The 14,491-nt window shown below is 45.2% G+C and overlaps 1 protein-coding gene across 1 annotated transcript in view; it reads right to left on the reverse strand.

Moving 5' to 3' along the window:
• Positions 1 to 3,344: 3,344 nt before the first annotated feature.
• Positions 3,345 to 14,491, reverse strand: part of LOC110291780 (sodium/potassium-transporting ATPase subunit alpha-4) — a 35,182-nt gene continuing 24,035 nt past the window's right edge. Inside the window, exons 17-23 of the mRNA XM_021159049.2 lie at positions 12,957 to 13,111; positions 12,695 to 12,818; positions 11,903 to 12,048; positions 8,056 to 8,186; positions 7,835 to 7,936; positions 3,920 to 4,011; positions 3,345 to 3,649 (exon numbers count right to left, since the gene is read on the reverse strand). Of these exons, the coding sequence (XP_021014708.1) occupies positions 3,621 to 3,649; positions 3,920 to 4,011; positions 7,835 to 7,936; positions 8,056 to 8,186; positions 11,903 to 12,048; positions 12,695 to 12,818; positions 12,957 to 13,111 (779 nt within the window). The 3' untranslated portion in view covers positions 3,345 to 3,620. The remainder of the gene's footprint in view (positions 3,650 to 3,919; positions 4,012 to 7,834; positions 7,937 to 8,055; positions 8,187 to 11,902; positions 12,049 to 12,694; positions 12,819 to 12,956; positions 13,112 to 14,491) is intronic.

Consider the following 14,491-nt stretch of genomic DNA (forward strand, 5'->3'; position numbering starts at 1 on the left):
GCCCCATGCAGGCCTAAGAGCTCATCGCCATATTAAGAAAGGGAGAGAGAGAGATGCCGGATCTAAAAATAAGACCAGATGAGTTAGGGGTAAGTGAGGCTGGGGCTGGAGGAGGGGAGATGTAGGGGTTCAGGGATCCCAGGGTAGGACAAGGCCTATCAGAAAGAAGTACAGGTAGCGAGGACGACACCTTTTGGGCCAGAGGCTAAACTGATAATACAGGAGAGACGTGGTATTTCTAACTCCTAAAATCCGGCAGTCTTCTATAGGTAAAGCCTATTTCTTTGATCTTATGGACGAGAAGAGGGCAATAAAAGCGCATTCCAGGCTCCAGGAAAGAAACCCCCCTGCAGTTCCCTTTAAAGACCGTGGACCAAGGATGAGATCATTCTCTGAATAAAAGATGGAGCGGAGTCCAAGACCAGAATCCTGGCTTAGCTCCAGTCAGTTTCCTTTGCTTCACTCAACAGTCCCAACTCAGAAATGCAGGGGGAAGGACAGGGCTGGCCCGCGTTCCATCCTGTAGTGATGGCGACTTGGGCTTTCTCTGCCTGTACTGCCCACTGCTTCGTGGCGCTTCCTCCTCTGAGGGCTCTGGCCTGATCCTGTGGGACTCTGACTCTAGGGCATAAGGGGCTGGGAGTATTTCCCAGACTGCACGGGTCTATAGAGAGCTAATAGCTACTATTCATTCCTATGTCTTTGACAAGGACAGATGATCCGGTGTAAGTATGGTAAAAAGTTAACTCGAGGTAAACAGGAAGAGGTGGACCCTGTGCCCTTTCCGGATGCTGTGGATTAATTCTGTGCATCTGAGGCCCGCAGCTGAGCTGGAGGTACGAAGGCTGTCATTTTGGGGTCCTAGCTTGGAGGTGAAGAGTTGAATTAAGCTTTGAGTACTTAGCAAGGACTCCTGCATGGCCTTCTAGGGCTCATACTATATTTAGGTAAACTGAGACTCAAGGGGGAGATCACGATAGTCAGACTTCCATGTCCACAGTGCAACGTACTTCTCATTCTAGAAGGATGGTGTTTAATTCGCATCTACGAAGAAGTATAAAGTTATGCTAGCAGAATAGCATCTTGCATTCCCATGGGGCAGACCTTATATAGCTAATTTAGCATTCTTAAGAACATGACAGGAGTGGATTCAAGAGGGACAGCTGACACTGTAGTGGGAGAGGCCAGAGGTAGCCCAAGCATGGCACTGGAGCTGAGGAGATCTCAGAGTCCTGTCTCTTCATCTCCCAGGAGAGTGACTGATGTGCCAGGCAGAGCTTACACCCGTGGCTGCAGAGGCCACCCAGGAGTGACGGGCAGGCCTGCTCAGTAGATGATCCAGCCATGGTGTCTCATTTCTGCAGGGTTCTGGGGAGAGGGAGCTATCTGAACGGACACTGGCACACCAGACCTCTTCCACTGTGAACTGAACCTCAGGAGCGAGACAGGACTCTGTGGTGACCCTGACTGCTTCAGCCCCTCCTTGTCTGTGCAGCCACCACTCCATTCTTCTGGCCCTTTATGGCCCCATTTCCACCCTTACTCTCTTCAGCTCCTACACTACTACTCTAGGCCTCCTCTCTAATGCTTTCCTTTCTTCTTTCTCCTCAGCCCCCTTCCTTCCAGGCTGCCTGAGTGCAGGCCTCTGGATCTAACACGCCTCAGCTCCCCGTATCAAATGACCCTGAGTTGGGGCGTCTATATTTTTAACCCACCAGACACTCAAAGCTCCTCACTACTGAAACTTGAGGAGCTGGTCCCTCCCTCTCCCCCTCCCCATCTCACTCACACACCTCCCCACCCCTGCTTCCATCTTCCAGGGTCTGTTTCAGCCCTGTCAGCAGCCGAGGTGGACCCCACACTGATCTAGCTCTGTCCCCAGGAGACCTTGCACTAGAAGAGGGAGGAGTGGAAGGAAACGTCTGAGAAAGGGGCCTGACATAGAGAAAGAGGGGCTGGCTACACCTTCCAGTGGGAGGGTTTCTTGTTTTGTTTCCTCTTTGTTCGTTGTGTCTGCCAGCCACAGTCCTCTACCAGTATTCCATTTATTTATTATTTTATTTAGCCTTGTTTGTAACTGTGTTGAGTTACCACTATAAGACAAATTTGAAAAGTGGTTAAGGATACACATTCTGGGATGGGGCCCCTGGATTCCTCTAGGAACTACTGTGCAATGGAGGGAATATGGTCCCAAGAACTGATGGTGGGTCTGGTCCTTGGCCCAATGCCAGAAAGTGTGCAGTTGCCCCGGGGGAAGGGTGGGGGCAGGGAGGTGGCATTTTGGTAACAGCTGCTGGTTTTCCCCGGTTTCCCCTGGTTTTCCTCAGCATTCCTCTGTATCATTGGGCCGGATATCTCTAAAAAGTTCCTGAAGTGAACGAGAGTCACAGGCAAAGCAGAGAGGCTCACTGAGCAGAAATGAGTTGAAGAGGGGGCAAGACAAGGGAGGAAGAATCTAGAGAGGAAGGTGGGCAAGGGGGTGGGTGGCTTCTTGTTCTTTTTTACTAAGACTAGACCAATAAAGAGCTTAGGTCCCAGGCTCAGGATGTAGCTCAGTGATACAGTATTTGCCTAGCATGCGCATAACCTGCTTTGAGGCTGTACCAGAGAGAAAAGGCTAAAGGAAGGGATAGCTAGTGTAGAGATGTCAATGACAGGGTTAAAGGGCAGGAATCATAGTCTGCCCCATATACAGGAAGAGGAGGGAACCTTCCCACCCTACCCCACCCTGCCATTCCCCAGTCAGTGAGCTTTGCTAGACCTGATGCTATTAGGTATCCTTTAGAACAATGCTATGGCCTGCAGTCTGGTCTGAGTAAATGCAAGTCAGGATCTAGATTATTTAGGCCCACAAGCCCCAAGCATGGGTACAGATATGAGTGCCGTGGTAACCCTAACAATATGTAGCTCAGCTGCTCTTGTCTCCCTTGCAGTATCTGTTTCTAGCTAGACTTTGAAGGCAGCTATTTGTCCCTTACACTGACAGGACATCAGAGATCGATCTTAAAATAGGAAATACCCCTCAGGGTTAAATATGCCTGATTTTCTGTTTTTAAAGCCAGGGTCTCACAATGTAGCCCTGCCTGGTTTGGAACTCACCAGGTAGACGGGCTAGCCTCAAATTCACAGCGATTCACCTGTCCCTGTCTTCCAAATGCTGGTATATTAAGACTGTGGGCCCCCACACCTAGCCCCAGATGCTGGATTCTAGTACATTTTTAGTCTCTTCTGAGGTCCCTGGAGGTCCCCTTTTGACTAATTACAATGTAGGTGTAGGAATGGAGCTTCGCCGAACTCTGTTCCCTCCAAAACAGACTTCTGCACACCAAGTAACCTGAGGGTTGTTCCAAGTATTTATCTCTAGACAGGCTGCTGGATGTAACAAGACTGCACATACTCGCTGAACCCCAGGCAGAACAAGCTGGGCTTTCCTTCTCTCAGCCTATTCCATCTCCTACCAGAGACTCTTCCTCCAGCCCCAGGAATGTATCTCTCTTATCCAGAGTCAATTCAACCCATACAACGGTGGCCCCTGCTCAGCTCTATCTCAGGTGTCATTGTTATACTCAGTCCTGGCTCTCGTGAGACCAATGTCATGTGAAGATCTTTCTCTGAGGCAGTTAGTAGTATGTCTCCTTCTCCAGCCATCCTGTGGAAAAGAGACCAAGTGAGCAGAGAGAAGGACAGCAGGAGAGCTATGCAGACAAGAAGCAGGTGGAGAGGCTGTCATGTGCAGCAGGGCCCCAAGCACTGGGAGGAACACGTGAGGTTAGGAGTAGAGGACCAGGGTCCTGGAAGAGCAAAGGACAGACAGTGAGGTAGAGAAAGCCAGTGGGTGTGGAGGGAGCCGATGGGATGGGAAAGCTCATGAGAGGGCCAGTGACCACTCGAGGGCAGGATCCAGGGTAGGTAGCCTTACCACCAGGCCGTCTCCGGATGATAAGTTTTCTGATTTCATCATAGACGAAGATGAGAACACTGTAGGGAAGTGCGCAGAACCACCAGTTTATCCTGCAGAGAGCAAGAGTCGGTCAGTGTGGCTCAAGAGGCACAAGCCAGAGAAGGGTGAGCAGCAACGGTGTGGAGAAACCATGGAGACTGAGCTGGGTGGTGAAGATGGGGAGGCAAACTGAGATACAGTTGATTTTCTGTTTGAGGAGGTCAGAGCCCTAGTGCTAAGCGATTGGGGTCAGAGAGGAAAGTCACAAGACATATCTAAAATGCCAGTGGCCATATGATAAACGTCATGTGCAGAGTTTATGTAGTTTATTGCCAGCTGACAGTGAGTTGCTGAGAGCCCCCTCTTCCTCCTGTTGCTTTTCTCTGCATACTCTAAGTCTTACGGCTGAAGAAGGCAATCGATACATTTACTCACGTGTGTTTATATGTACTTCCATATGGCAAAATAGACACTCAATTTTTCCTCTTTGTGCCTCTTCTATAATGAGGGTACAGGAAGATGGATTTAACGAGTTTTATACCCTTGAGTGTCATAGAGAGCAGGGTATAAATCAATAGCACTGTTCAATAGTTCAATGGAAATACAATGCAAGGGCTGGGAGATGGCTGGAGATAATGGTTCAGTGGGTAAGGTGCTTGCTGCACAAGCCTGATCACCTGTGTTTGGGTCCCTAGAACTCGTGTAAAAGCTAGAAGCACTAGCACAAGCCTCTGTAATCCCCCAACGGGGGATGGGAGGCAGAGGCAGGAGAAGTGCCAGTGTCAGGTAGACCAGTTAACCTAGTACACACAGCTGTGAACAAGAGAGACTTTTGGCTCAAACAAGCTGGAAGGTAAAGGCTAAGGCTAGCCCTTGTCCTCTGACTTTCTCATGTGTGTTGTAGCACATGTGCACCTGCCCTTCTTTGGGAACACACATCATATGTACACACCGACATCCACACACATAGAAAAAAATGGAAAAAGAGAAAAATATAATGCAAACCACATGTAAAATCTAAGTTCTCTAATGCCCATATTAAGATAAGTGGAACATGAGAAATAAATTTTAATAATTAAATCTAATATATCAATATAATTAAATATATTTATTATTCAAATCAATATATCAATTATACACTTACACTTGAACTTACACTTCAACATGTGTAATCACTATAAACACTACTTTGTTCTGTTTGGTTTTAAAACACAGTCTTTCCAGATGAGCCAATCTGTCCTCAAACTTGAGATCCTCCTGCCTCAGCCTTTGAGTGCTGAGATACAGGTATATACTCCCAGTGCTAATCAATATAAAAATGACTACTCAGATAGTTTGAATTCTTCTTTTAATACTAAACCTTGGAAATCTGGTGGTGTCCTGTTCTGCTCACCTGTCTTAACTCAGTCACCAAGTGTTTCCCCACCCATCTCTGCAGGATCTCAGCATCCAGACTGGCCCTGAATTGCTGTGTAGTCAGGCAGGGCTAGACGCTCCTGATCTTTCTGGCTCCATCTCTCAAGTGCTGGGATCATAGGCATGCATCCCGCCACATTTTATAATGTGATTTTCAAATGGCTAAAAGGAAATACCGTCTCTAAAGGAGTAAAATTATCTTATCCTTTCTTTCCTTTCATTTCTTTAAAAAGAAATATTTTTTTAAAATGGGGTCTGTAGAACAGGATGGCCTCAGACTCAGAGATCTGCCTGCCTTTGCCTCCCGAGTGCTGGGATTAAAGGTGTGCACCACCACTACCTGGTTGTTGCTTTATTTTTTAACTTTGAGTTAAAATTAAAATTACAAATACGCATCTCATGCTCATTAGTCATACTAATCAAGAGCTCAGTTGTCACACATCGAGAGCGGCAACCATATTGGACAGCACAGACATAGGCCAGGGTTCATTTGCTACACACACCACAAATATAATGTACTATACACACCAGTAACATACAAATACTTTTCCATTCATTGAACAACAGTTATATGTGTACCCTGGATCTGTGTAAGATACAGGGGAAATAAAAATGGTTATATGCTGCTCTTTTATCTTGAAGAGTTCAGAGAGATCAGAAAGACGAGCTGAAAGGGCACACAGAATAATAATACTAGGGTACAAGTGCTGTGTCCGAGATGCCTACTGAGTGCAGTAGTTATTGACATCTTCAGCAACGAAAGCATAGATGCTATCAGTAAAAGATTCTCCATAGACAGATATGCCCAGTGCTTAAAACCAAGCTCTCTGTAATCCTCAACACTGCCAGATTCCAAATTTTTTCAGTGCTGGAGCACAACCCCAGAGCCTCACATATGTGCAGAGAGAATCTCCTGTGTCCTGTGTAAAAGCACTCACCTGTCAAGAAAAAAAGCCTTTGGCCAATGAGCTGAGGCAGGAAATAGGAGGTAGGAGTTGGGCAGAGAGAGAAAGAGGAATTCTGGAATAATAATCAGGTGTGGGAGATTCCCCCCAGACAGAGGAAGACAGTCACGTGAAACTGAGGACCAGATAACCAGCCACATGACAGGACTTAGAATAAAACAAATGGGTAATTAAGATATGAACTAGTTGGGGAGAAGAGCCAAAGCTATTGGCCTAAGCATGTAATCATATACAAGATGTCTCATATGGTTATACGTGTGTCATGCCTGTGCTCTGCCACCACACTCTACCCCCAGCCCTGCCAGATGTGTGCTGATGGCAGAGGCTCAGAATGGTAGCACATTTCTTTAAAGTCACAAAATTTAAAGAGCTGAGCTTCAAACTTAGGATTGCTACCGTCTAAGGCTATTTCCATCATTAACTATTAGTTGAGCACCTATATTGTATGAAGCAGTGTGTATAACACTACAAGGGATCCTTAGGTAAGCAAAGCATGTGAACACGCAAGAAATAAATACTAAATCATCCTAAAGGCTGCCGGTGCAGGTGACATCGTGGCCATAGGACAGGTACTTCTTCTTTTCTTAGTAAATCTTGGATTTATTTTTTTTCCAAACCTGGGGATAGAATCCGGGGCCTTGCACATGCTAGGCAAGCACTTTGTCACTGAGCTACACCCTCAGTCTCTCTTTAAAATTTAAGATTACAAACTAAAGCTGACCGTGGTGGCACACACCTATAATCCTGAAACTGAGGTGGGAGGAGTTCAAGGTCATTGTCTCTACCCAGCAAGAGCAAAGCCAGCCTGGGTCTGTGAGCGTGAGACCCTGCTCGAAAAACTTCGTAAGTGTGTATTAATGTTAAAGCAAAGCATAATAAAAAGCTGGGACTTGAATGAGAAACCAGACACTAAGAATTTTACTGGGGTCGTTCACATATCAAAACAGATTATTAAATCTCATATAGTAAAATATTTTCACATTAAAACATACACACATACATACATGCATATATATATATGCAAAAGAATTAGTTAAGCTAGCTATAAATTTGGCTCTTTGTTTTGAAACAGGGTTTCTATCTCAGATTGGCCTTCAAATGTACAATGTCACCAAGAATATCCTTGAATTTCTGATGCCTCTGTTTCTGTCTCCTAGGATTACAGGTATGTGCCACCTGGTAAATTAGACTATTGCCATGATTATATTAGGACCGAGAATCATGTATCCTTGCCCAGCTCTGTCAGATGCCGTCATAAAATTCCACTCAATTAAACACTGCTAAGTCTGCTGAATATGCAAGTCCAGCAGCTTGTGATCTCCTGACATAGTCTCCGATACCTCCCTAAATAAAGGCCGTGTATTTGAGTGTGAAAGGACCTCGCAAGTCCCTGAGGGTAGCTCCACTAATCTGGCAGTCCCTACCTGGCGATTGTCCTTTTCAAACACATATTTTCTCCCACTTCTTCCCAAATGTCCTTCCTCCCTGAGCTGGCACCCCTTCCCTTACTCACTTGAGTGGGTACATCCGCAGGGACACATCCATGCCCGGAACGTAGGACAGGAAAGCTGCCAGGACTGTCTCCTCAAGGAGTCCAAATATTAGGATTTTGTTTCTGGAAAGACAGAGTGATGAGTGTAATAGACACAGGAAGAGAAGTCGAGGAAAGGGCGTGTTCAAGCATGTGGGGGGGGGCATCGGGGAGGGATTTGGTAGCTATTCGTGGACACACACTTCATGCCCTGCTTGAAGAGTGAATTTCTGCGTGTCTTGCAGATGATGAGGTCAGCCCACTGCACAATCACGATACTGATGAAGAAGGCCGTTTGGCATGTGAATTCCACCACCTTCCGCTGCTCATAGGTCTGGGGGTAGGATGAGAAAAAAAGTGGCATCTGGGTCAGAAAGAAGTTTAGATCTATCCAAGAGTTCCTTGTCTTTTTTGTCTTTCAGGACCCAGAGTCTGAGCCTTGCATTCTCTGGATGCCTCTAGCGCTGTGCACATAGCTGTCTTTCTTATAATGTTTGTGCATTTTCCCTACCTGACTCAAAGTTCTCTGGATCCCTTCACCATACTTTGCCTATTAAGTATTATGTAGCACACCTCAGTAAGTTCTTAATAAATTAGGAATATGATTAAAAGAAAGTGGACTTAGGCCAGCAGAGTCCAGAGATCTTAAGTCAGAAAGGAAGGGAGAGCCAGAGGGCAATATGAATACAGAGGGGGGAGAAGAATGGTAGACAGAAGCCCGAGGCTGCGGCTCAGTTGTAGAGTGCTTGCCTAGCTCGTTCAAGGCCCAGTAGAACTCTCTCATTCATCTCTTGGTTCTCTCCTTTATATTGTATATATGTAAGGGACTTAGAATCTGGTAGGAGGCCTAACTATGCTAACAATGCCAATGCAATAGATAAGTTACAACAGAGGAGCCAAGAATGCTGTAGGAACACAGAAGAGGTGCATCTAAATTACCCTGGGGGAAAAGCTGGAGGAAAGACCCCCACATCTAAAACAAAACAACATGTTTCTAAATATAGACAATAAGAAATTAGTAGGTAGGTTTGCACACTATTAAGCTACTAACTATAAAACCACTTGGGATGTATCTCAAGTTGTATTTGGATAGAAAAAGCCTTCAATGATTAGAAAACGAAGGTTAAGGTGGTGTACCCCTGAAATCCCAGCATCTGGGAGGCAGAGGCAGGTAGACCTCTGCATTCAAAACTAGTCTGCTCTGCCTAGTAAAACATTGTCTCAGACAAACAAGCAAACAAAACAAACAGACGAAAACTTGTTGAGCCAAACATAGAACCAAGGCCAAGGCTAGCCAGCATATTTGTGTGCCCGCCAGCTCTGCACCACCGTCTGTGCCAGTCCCTGCCATTGCTTAGAGACTTTAGAGTCTGGCTCGCCGTTTCTTTACTCCTTCTCTGGGCCTCTCTCTCTCTCTCTCTTTTGAGATCTACTTTTTATATTTATGAATAATCTTCCATTGCCATGGCTCCCCAGGTTTTTTATCCCCTCTAATTCTGTTCTCCTCCACAACTCTACGTAGGCAGCTTGCCTGCACAGCCAGGCATTAGATATTATCCTACACCCTTTCCAACAACACCTAGAGATTTTCTGCAATTTAAATTTCAGGCATATTTGTCTTCCATGTTTATCCTTCTATCTCACTCCAGTATCTCAATTTCAATATTTTCAGGTCTCCCTTGGACTTACTTAAAATCTGTTAACCTGATGTGTTACACACACACACACACACACACACACACACACACACACACCCCTCTTTCCTCCCATAACTAGAGTAAGCTCCACAAGACCCATGGTTTATAGGCTGAGTGTGGTGGACCACACCTTTAATCAGCCTTTGAGAGGCAGAAGCAAGAGGTAGGTATCGACTTAGAGGCCATCCTTGGTCTACATGGGAAGGAGCTCATGACTTGATCATTTTGGTTTCCTGTCATATCCCAAGGTCTTGGGTCAGTTTCTAATATAGGTTGTGATAAGTAGGATTAATGAAAGTTTTTTTTAAAGATAAGGAACTATTACTTTAAAACTGTAAGTAGTACACTTTCTGGGTGGGGAAGCTCACAGCTCTGCCATCATGAACTCTAACCCCCTAGAACTGTAAGCCTAGAATAAACTTTTCTTTTCTTTTCTTTTTCTTTTCTTTTCTTTTCTTTTCTTTTCTTTTCTTTTCTTTTCTTTTCTTTTCTTTTCTTTTCTTTTAAGTTTTCTTGGTCATGGTGTTTTATCACATCAATGGAAAAATGACTGAGGGGCCGAATAGATGACTCAGTGGTTAGGAGCAGTTGTTGCTCCTGCAGTTCAGTTCCCAGAACCCATGTGACCGTTCACAACCATGCTTAACTCCGTTCCAGGAGATACAATGACCTCTTCTGACCTCTGTGGGCCACACAAGCAAAACCACACATAAAATAAACATAAAAGAAAAAAAGAAAAGAAAAAGAAGAGAAATGTGACTGAAACGGAAGTTGATATTGCTGTGTTAGACCTGACCATGTGGTTTTCGTGGAGGCAAAAGGAAAGAAAAATTTTGGCACTTTGGACTAGAAACGTGATTGAATGCTGCAAGCAGAGCTTATTGGGCCAATTGAGCAGAAGTTTGGAAGACAGTAGTGGGTCAAAACCTATGTAGATCATGGATGCCCAGGTCAAGGGGACTGAGAGAAGAAGGCCACTGGACCACAGTTCGTTCTTGTGATATTTTGGTGGCTGTTTTCTGCCCTCATCCTAAGAACTAAATTTAAAAGTAACAGACCAATTCCTTAGGCAGGGGAGATTTCAAGATAGCCTAATATTGACTTTATTAGTAATTATTAGTAATTACTCTTATGTAAGTCAACAATGAAAAAGAGCAAGTGGGAAAAAAAGAGAAATAGAAAATGTACAGCTTGAGGAGAAAAGGAACACCAGGAAGTTTAATGTTGGCCTCCAAGGCTTGAGCTGAGAGGCATAAGGAGATTGAGGAGAGACCTGACCTACATCTGGACAGAGGCAGGGGTGCCCTCAGGGTGAGACCTCGCAAGGAAGCCAAGCATCCACCCTGCAGAAGGAAAAGGCCTAGGGAATTTCCTGCTTCTAAAAGGCAGTAACAGAAGCTGCTGCAAATGACATTCAAGGGGGACAGGGTTTGTCCCAAGTGTCATTCACATGATGTTGGCTTTAAAGCCATGAAGAAAAGAAAAAGGTGTGTGGAATGTTCTGTGGATATAGAGAGCCCCTGAGGCCAGGTATGTGTCAAGGTAGTCCATGCAGAAAAGCCCTGAGAGGACATTATATGAAGCTATGAAAGTGAAGCCCGACTTGCACAGGACCCCAACATGGTGGAGATGCCAGACAACTGTTGTCAACCCATTCTTATAATACTTTATATGTCTTCAGTATCTAAGAGAAGTTCTTGTTGTGTAAAATTATTTATTTATTTATTTATATTTTATTTTTTTTTTTTTGGTTTTTCGAGACAAGATTTCTCTGTACAGCTGTGGCTGTCCTGGAACTCACTTTGTAGACCAGGCTACAAAGTGACTTCCTCGAACTCAGAAATCTGCCTGCCTCTGCCTCCTAAGTTAAAGGCATGCGCCACCATGGCCCGGCTTAAAATTATTTTTAAATAGATTCATCTACTATAAATCAAAATCATGCCACACCTTGGCTGTGGGGAAGACATGTAGAATGTAAAACTAACAAGAGCTTGAGTTGAGCTTTTGGGAGGTGTTGGTACTGTGAGTGGTAAGAACTCTAGGCATCGCTGAGTCCTGGAGCATGGGAGCATGGATTTCTTCTGACTGCTTCATGGTGGTCAACTGGATGAAGCCACAGTGTATATAAAAAGTATCTTTTTTCAACACCTAAGATTTGAACACACATTTTTTTGAGACAAAGTCTCATAGCATATAGCCTAGGCTAACCTTGAAGTTACTATTGTTGCCTAGCTGAGCCTTCAGTTTGTGGCACTCCTACCATAGCTTCCCAAGTGCTGCGATTATACTGCCACACTTGGGAGACTCCCTCAGTCTGACTAGTTCTGATCCAAATCCTACCCTTTTCACTTACCCACTGCTGCCCATAGCTGTCCTCTAGGTCATTTAACTGTGTATCATCCCAGTATAGACGGATACCCAGAAGATCAAGAGGCTTAAAACCATTCTCCGCCAGGATCACAAAATAGGTGAAAAATCCAGCCAGAGCCTGTATCATCCCTGTGAGAGACAGAGTCGTCAGGGAGGAGAGTCTGTTCAGAGAATGGCCCCAAAAGGCAGATCATAGCTGGTTAGCGTGTCTCTGCATAGTGACGAAGATTCTTGTCATTGGTGACCTGATCTTGCCATCTCTGAGACTTGCTTCCAAAATCCTGACATTTGTTTCTAACCATGTTAAGCTTGCAGAGCAGAGCTATTTAAGCCCTCTGGCACGAATCATAGAGCTATAGGATTTAGAGTTGGCCCCACTGGATTTTGGTCTTGCTTTGGTCCATCCAGGGTCATCTTTGGATCATAGACTCTTTTTAGAAACATTTTTAACTTTAATCATGTGTCTGTGTGAGGTATGTATATAAGCATAGAGCCTACAGCTGTCAGAAGGACTTCAGAGCTACTGTAGAGTGTTATCTCTTTACTCCTTGCTTCACATATGGAAAGGGGCACTATCGCTTTATGTAGGTTTTCCCCTTTACTACTGGTCTGTAAGGGCAGCTCAGAGATCAACAGTTCTCTGGTCCCAGAGCCAAGCTCGTTTCTTTTTTGAAACACTGTTCCCCTGACTTCTAAACAGAGGTGTCTAAACGGCCAGCCACCGCCACTGTCACCCTCCCATCACCCCTTCACCCCTGCACTCCCCTAGGCTCACCAATCTGCCCATAGGCCATGCCAATAAGACGGTTGTTCACAAGATTGTCCGTTTTGGGGTTCCGTGGAAGCCTTTTCATGATGTCACTTTCAGGTGATTCATAAGCCAGGGAGATAGCAGGGACCTGGAGGATGGATGGTGGGAATGACAGGTATGCGGGGTTCAGAAGACACTCTAGAGCTGTCCTGTCACAGGATGGGTTTTTTTCCTACACTCGACGGATCAGATCGTAGGAATCCCCAGAGTGAAACCTGGCGCTCACCATGTCAGTGCCCAGGTCGATGCAGAGAATGGTTATGGTGCCCAGAGGCAAGGGGATGCTTAAGATGATGAACAGCAGGAAGGGGGTGATCTCAGGGATGTTGCTGGTCAGGGTGTACGCGATGGACTTCTTCAGGTTGTCAAAGATGAGGCGGCCTGGAGAGGAGAAACAGCCAGAGGACACACACCTCTGACAAACTGACTCCTGGGAAGAGGAATCGCTAGAAAGGGGTGGTCCATGAAAACGCTGGGAAGTCGTAGACCTTGGGAGTGGGGGTGGGGTGGAGGTGGGGGTGGAGGTGGGGACATGGGGGTGGGGGCCTGTGATTTCTCTGCAAACTGTGTGTCTGTCAAGTAAAGCCATGGTTTATTAGCCATGGGCAGACTTCGTACGTTTTGTTCTTGGATTCACCATGGCTAGTGTTACCTGATCTCTGAAATTTGGGCAGAGTTGGGCAGAGTTAATCCTGGAGGTGGCTGAAAATACCAGTGTTAAAGTCTTTGCAAGATGAAGATGGAATGGAAAGAACCCAAGCTTGGGTTTGAATCTGATTTTTCTGCTTTAACTTGTGACCTTGCTTATCCCTCTGAGTGCCGCTTCTCCTGCCTTGCAAGCAAGGTATGAACCTGAGTCTGGCCTTGGCTACTCTGAGTGACACTTATGCCTTGCAAGATAGCTGGGTCTAGCCTTGGCTACTCTTCCACAGGCTGTCATTTCTTCCCCTTAACACTCTCTCTCTCTCACTCTCTCTCTCTCCCTATTGCTTTAACTTCCTGTGAAATCTGCCTTGCTCATTGTCGGTCTCTCCCCACTACAAAGAAAGGTGTTCATGGGCAGGACTTTGTGTCTTTGTCTCCTGTCCTGGGTATAGTCATCTTGCAAATGGCGCTCAGAAAAATTTATTGAATTAAATAGATTTAAAATAATGTGCAAACTGTCAGGTTCATACCAGAATACAATAAAGTGGATTGGTATGTTTTAGTAAGATAGCTTCAGACAGAAATAAGGGACTGAAGCATGCAGCCTTATGGGGAGCCTCACGGGGCTCTGTTCCAATCAGCATTCTCTTTGAATCTGAACAATGCTCCAACTTCGTCTTTAAAAAGAACACTTAAGTATTAGCTGAATCTTTTTTTTTCTTTCTTTCTTTCTCTTTCTTTCTTTCTTTCTTTCTTTCTTTCTTTCTTTCTTTCTTTCCTTTCTTTCTTTTCTTTCCTTTTCTTTCTCTTTCTTTCTTTCTTTCTTTCTTTCTTTCTTTCTCTTTCTTTCTTCTTTCTTTCTTTCTTTCTTTCTTTCTTTCTTTCTTTCTTTCTTTCTTTCTTCCTTCAATATAAGGTCTCTCATTTTACACAGGCAGGCCTCAAAATTGCTGTGTAGCTAAGGATGACTGACCTTTAGCCCATGATCTTCCCTCCTCCATCATCTGAGCACTGGGGTAGTAAGTATTCTATGTGGTGTTGGGACCTAAGCCTGGGGCTTTACACCTGCTGGATGAGTAGTCGACAAACCATGTTACTCCAGCCCAAGCTGATGGA

The sequence above is a fragment of the Mus caroli genome, unplaced genomic scaffold (genome assembly GCF_978045245.1).
Source record: "Mus caroli unplaced genomic scaffold, Mus_caroli_1 scaffold_1, whole genome shotgun sequence".
NCBI lineage: Eukaryota > Metazoa > Chordata > Mammalia > Rodentia > Muridae > Mus > Mus caroli.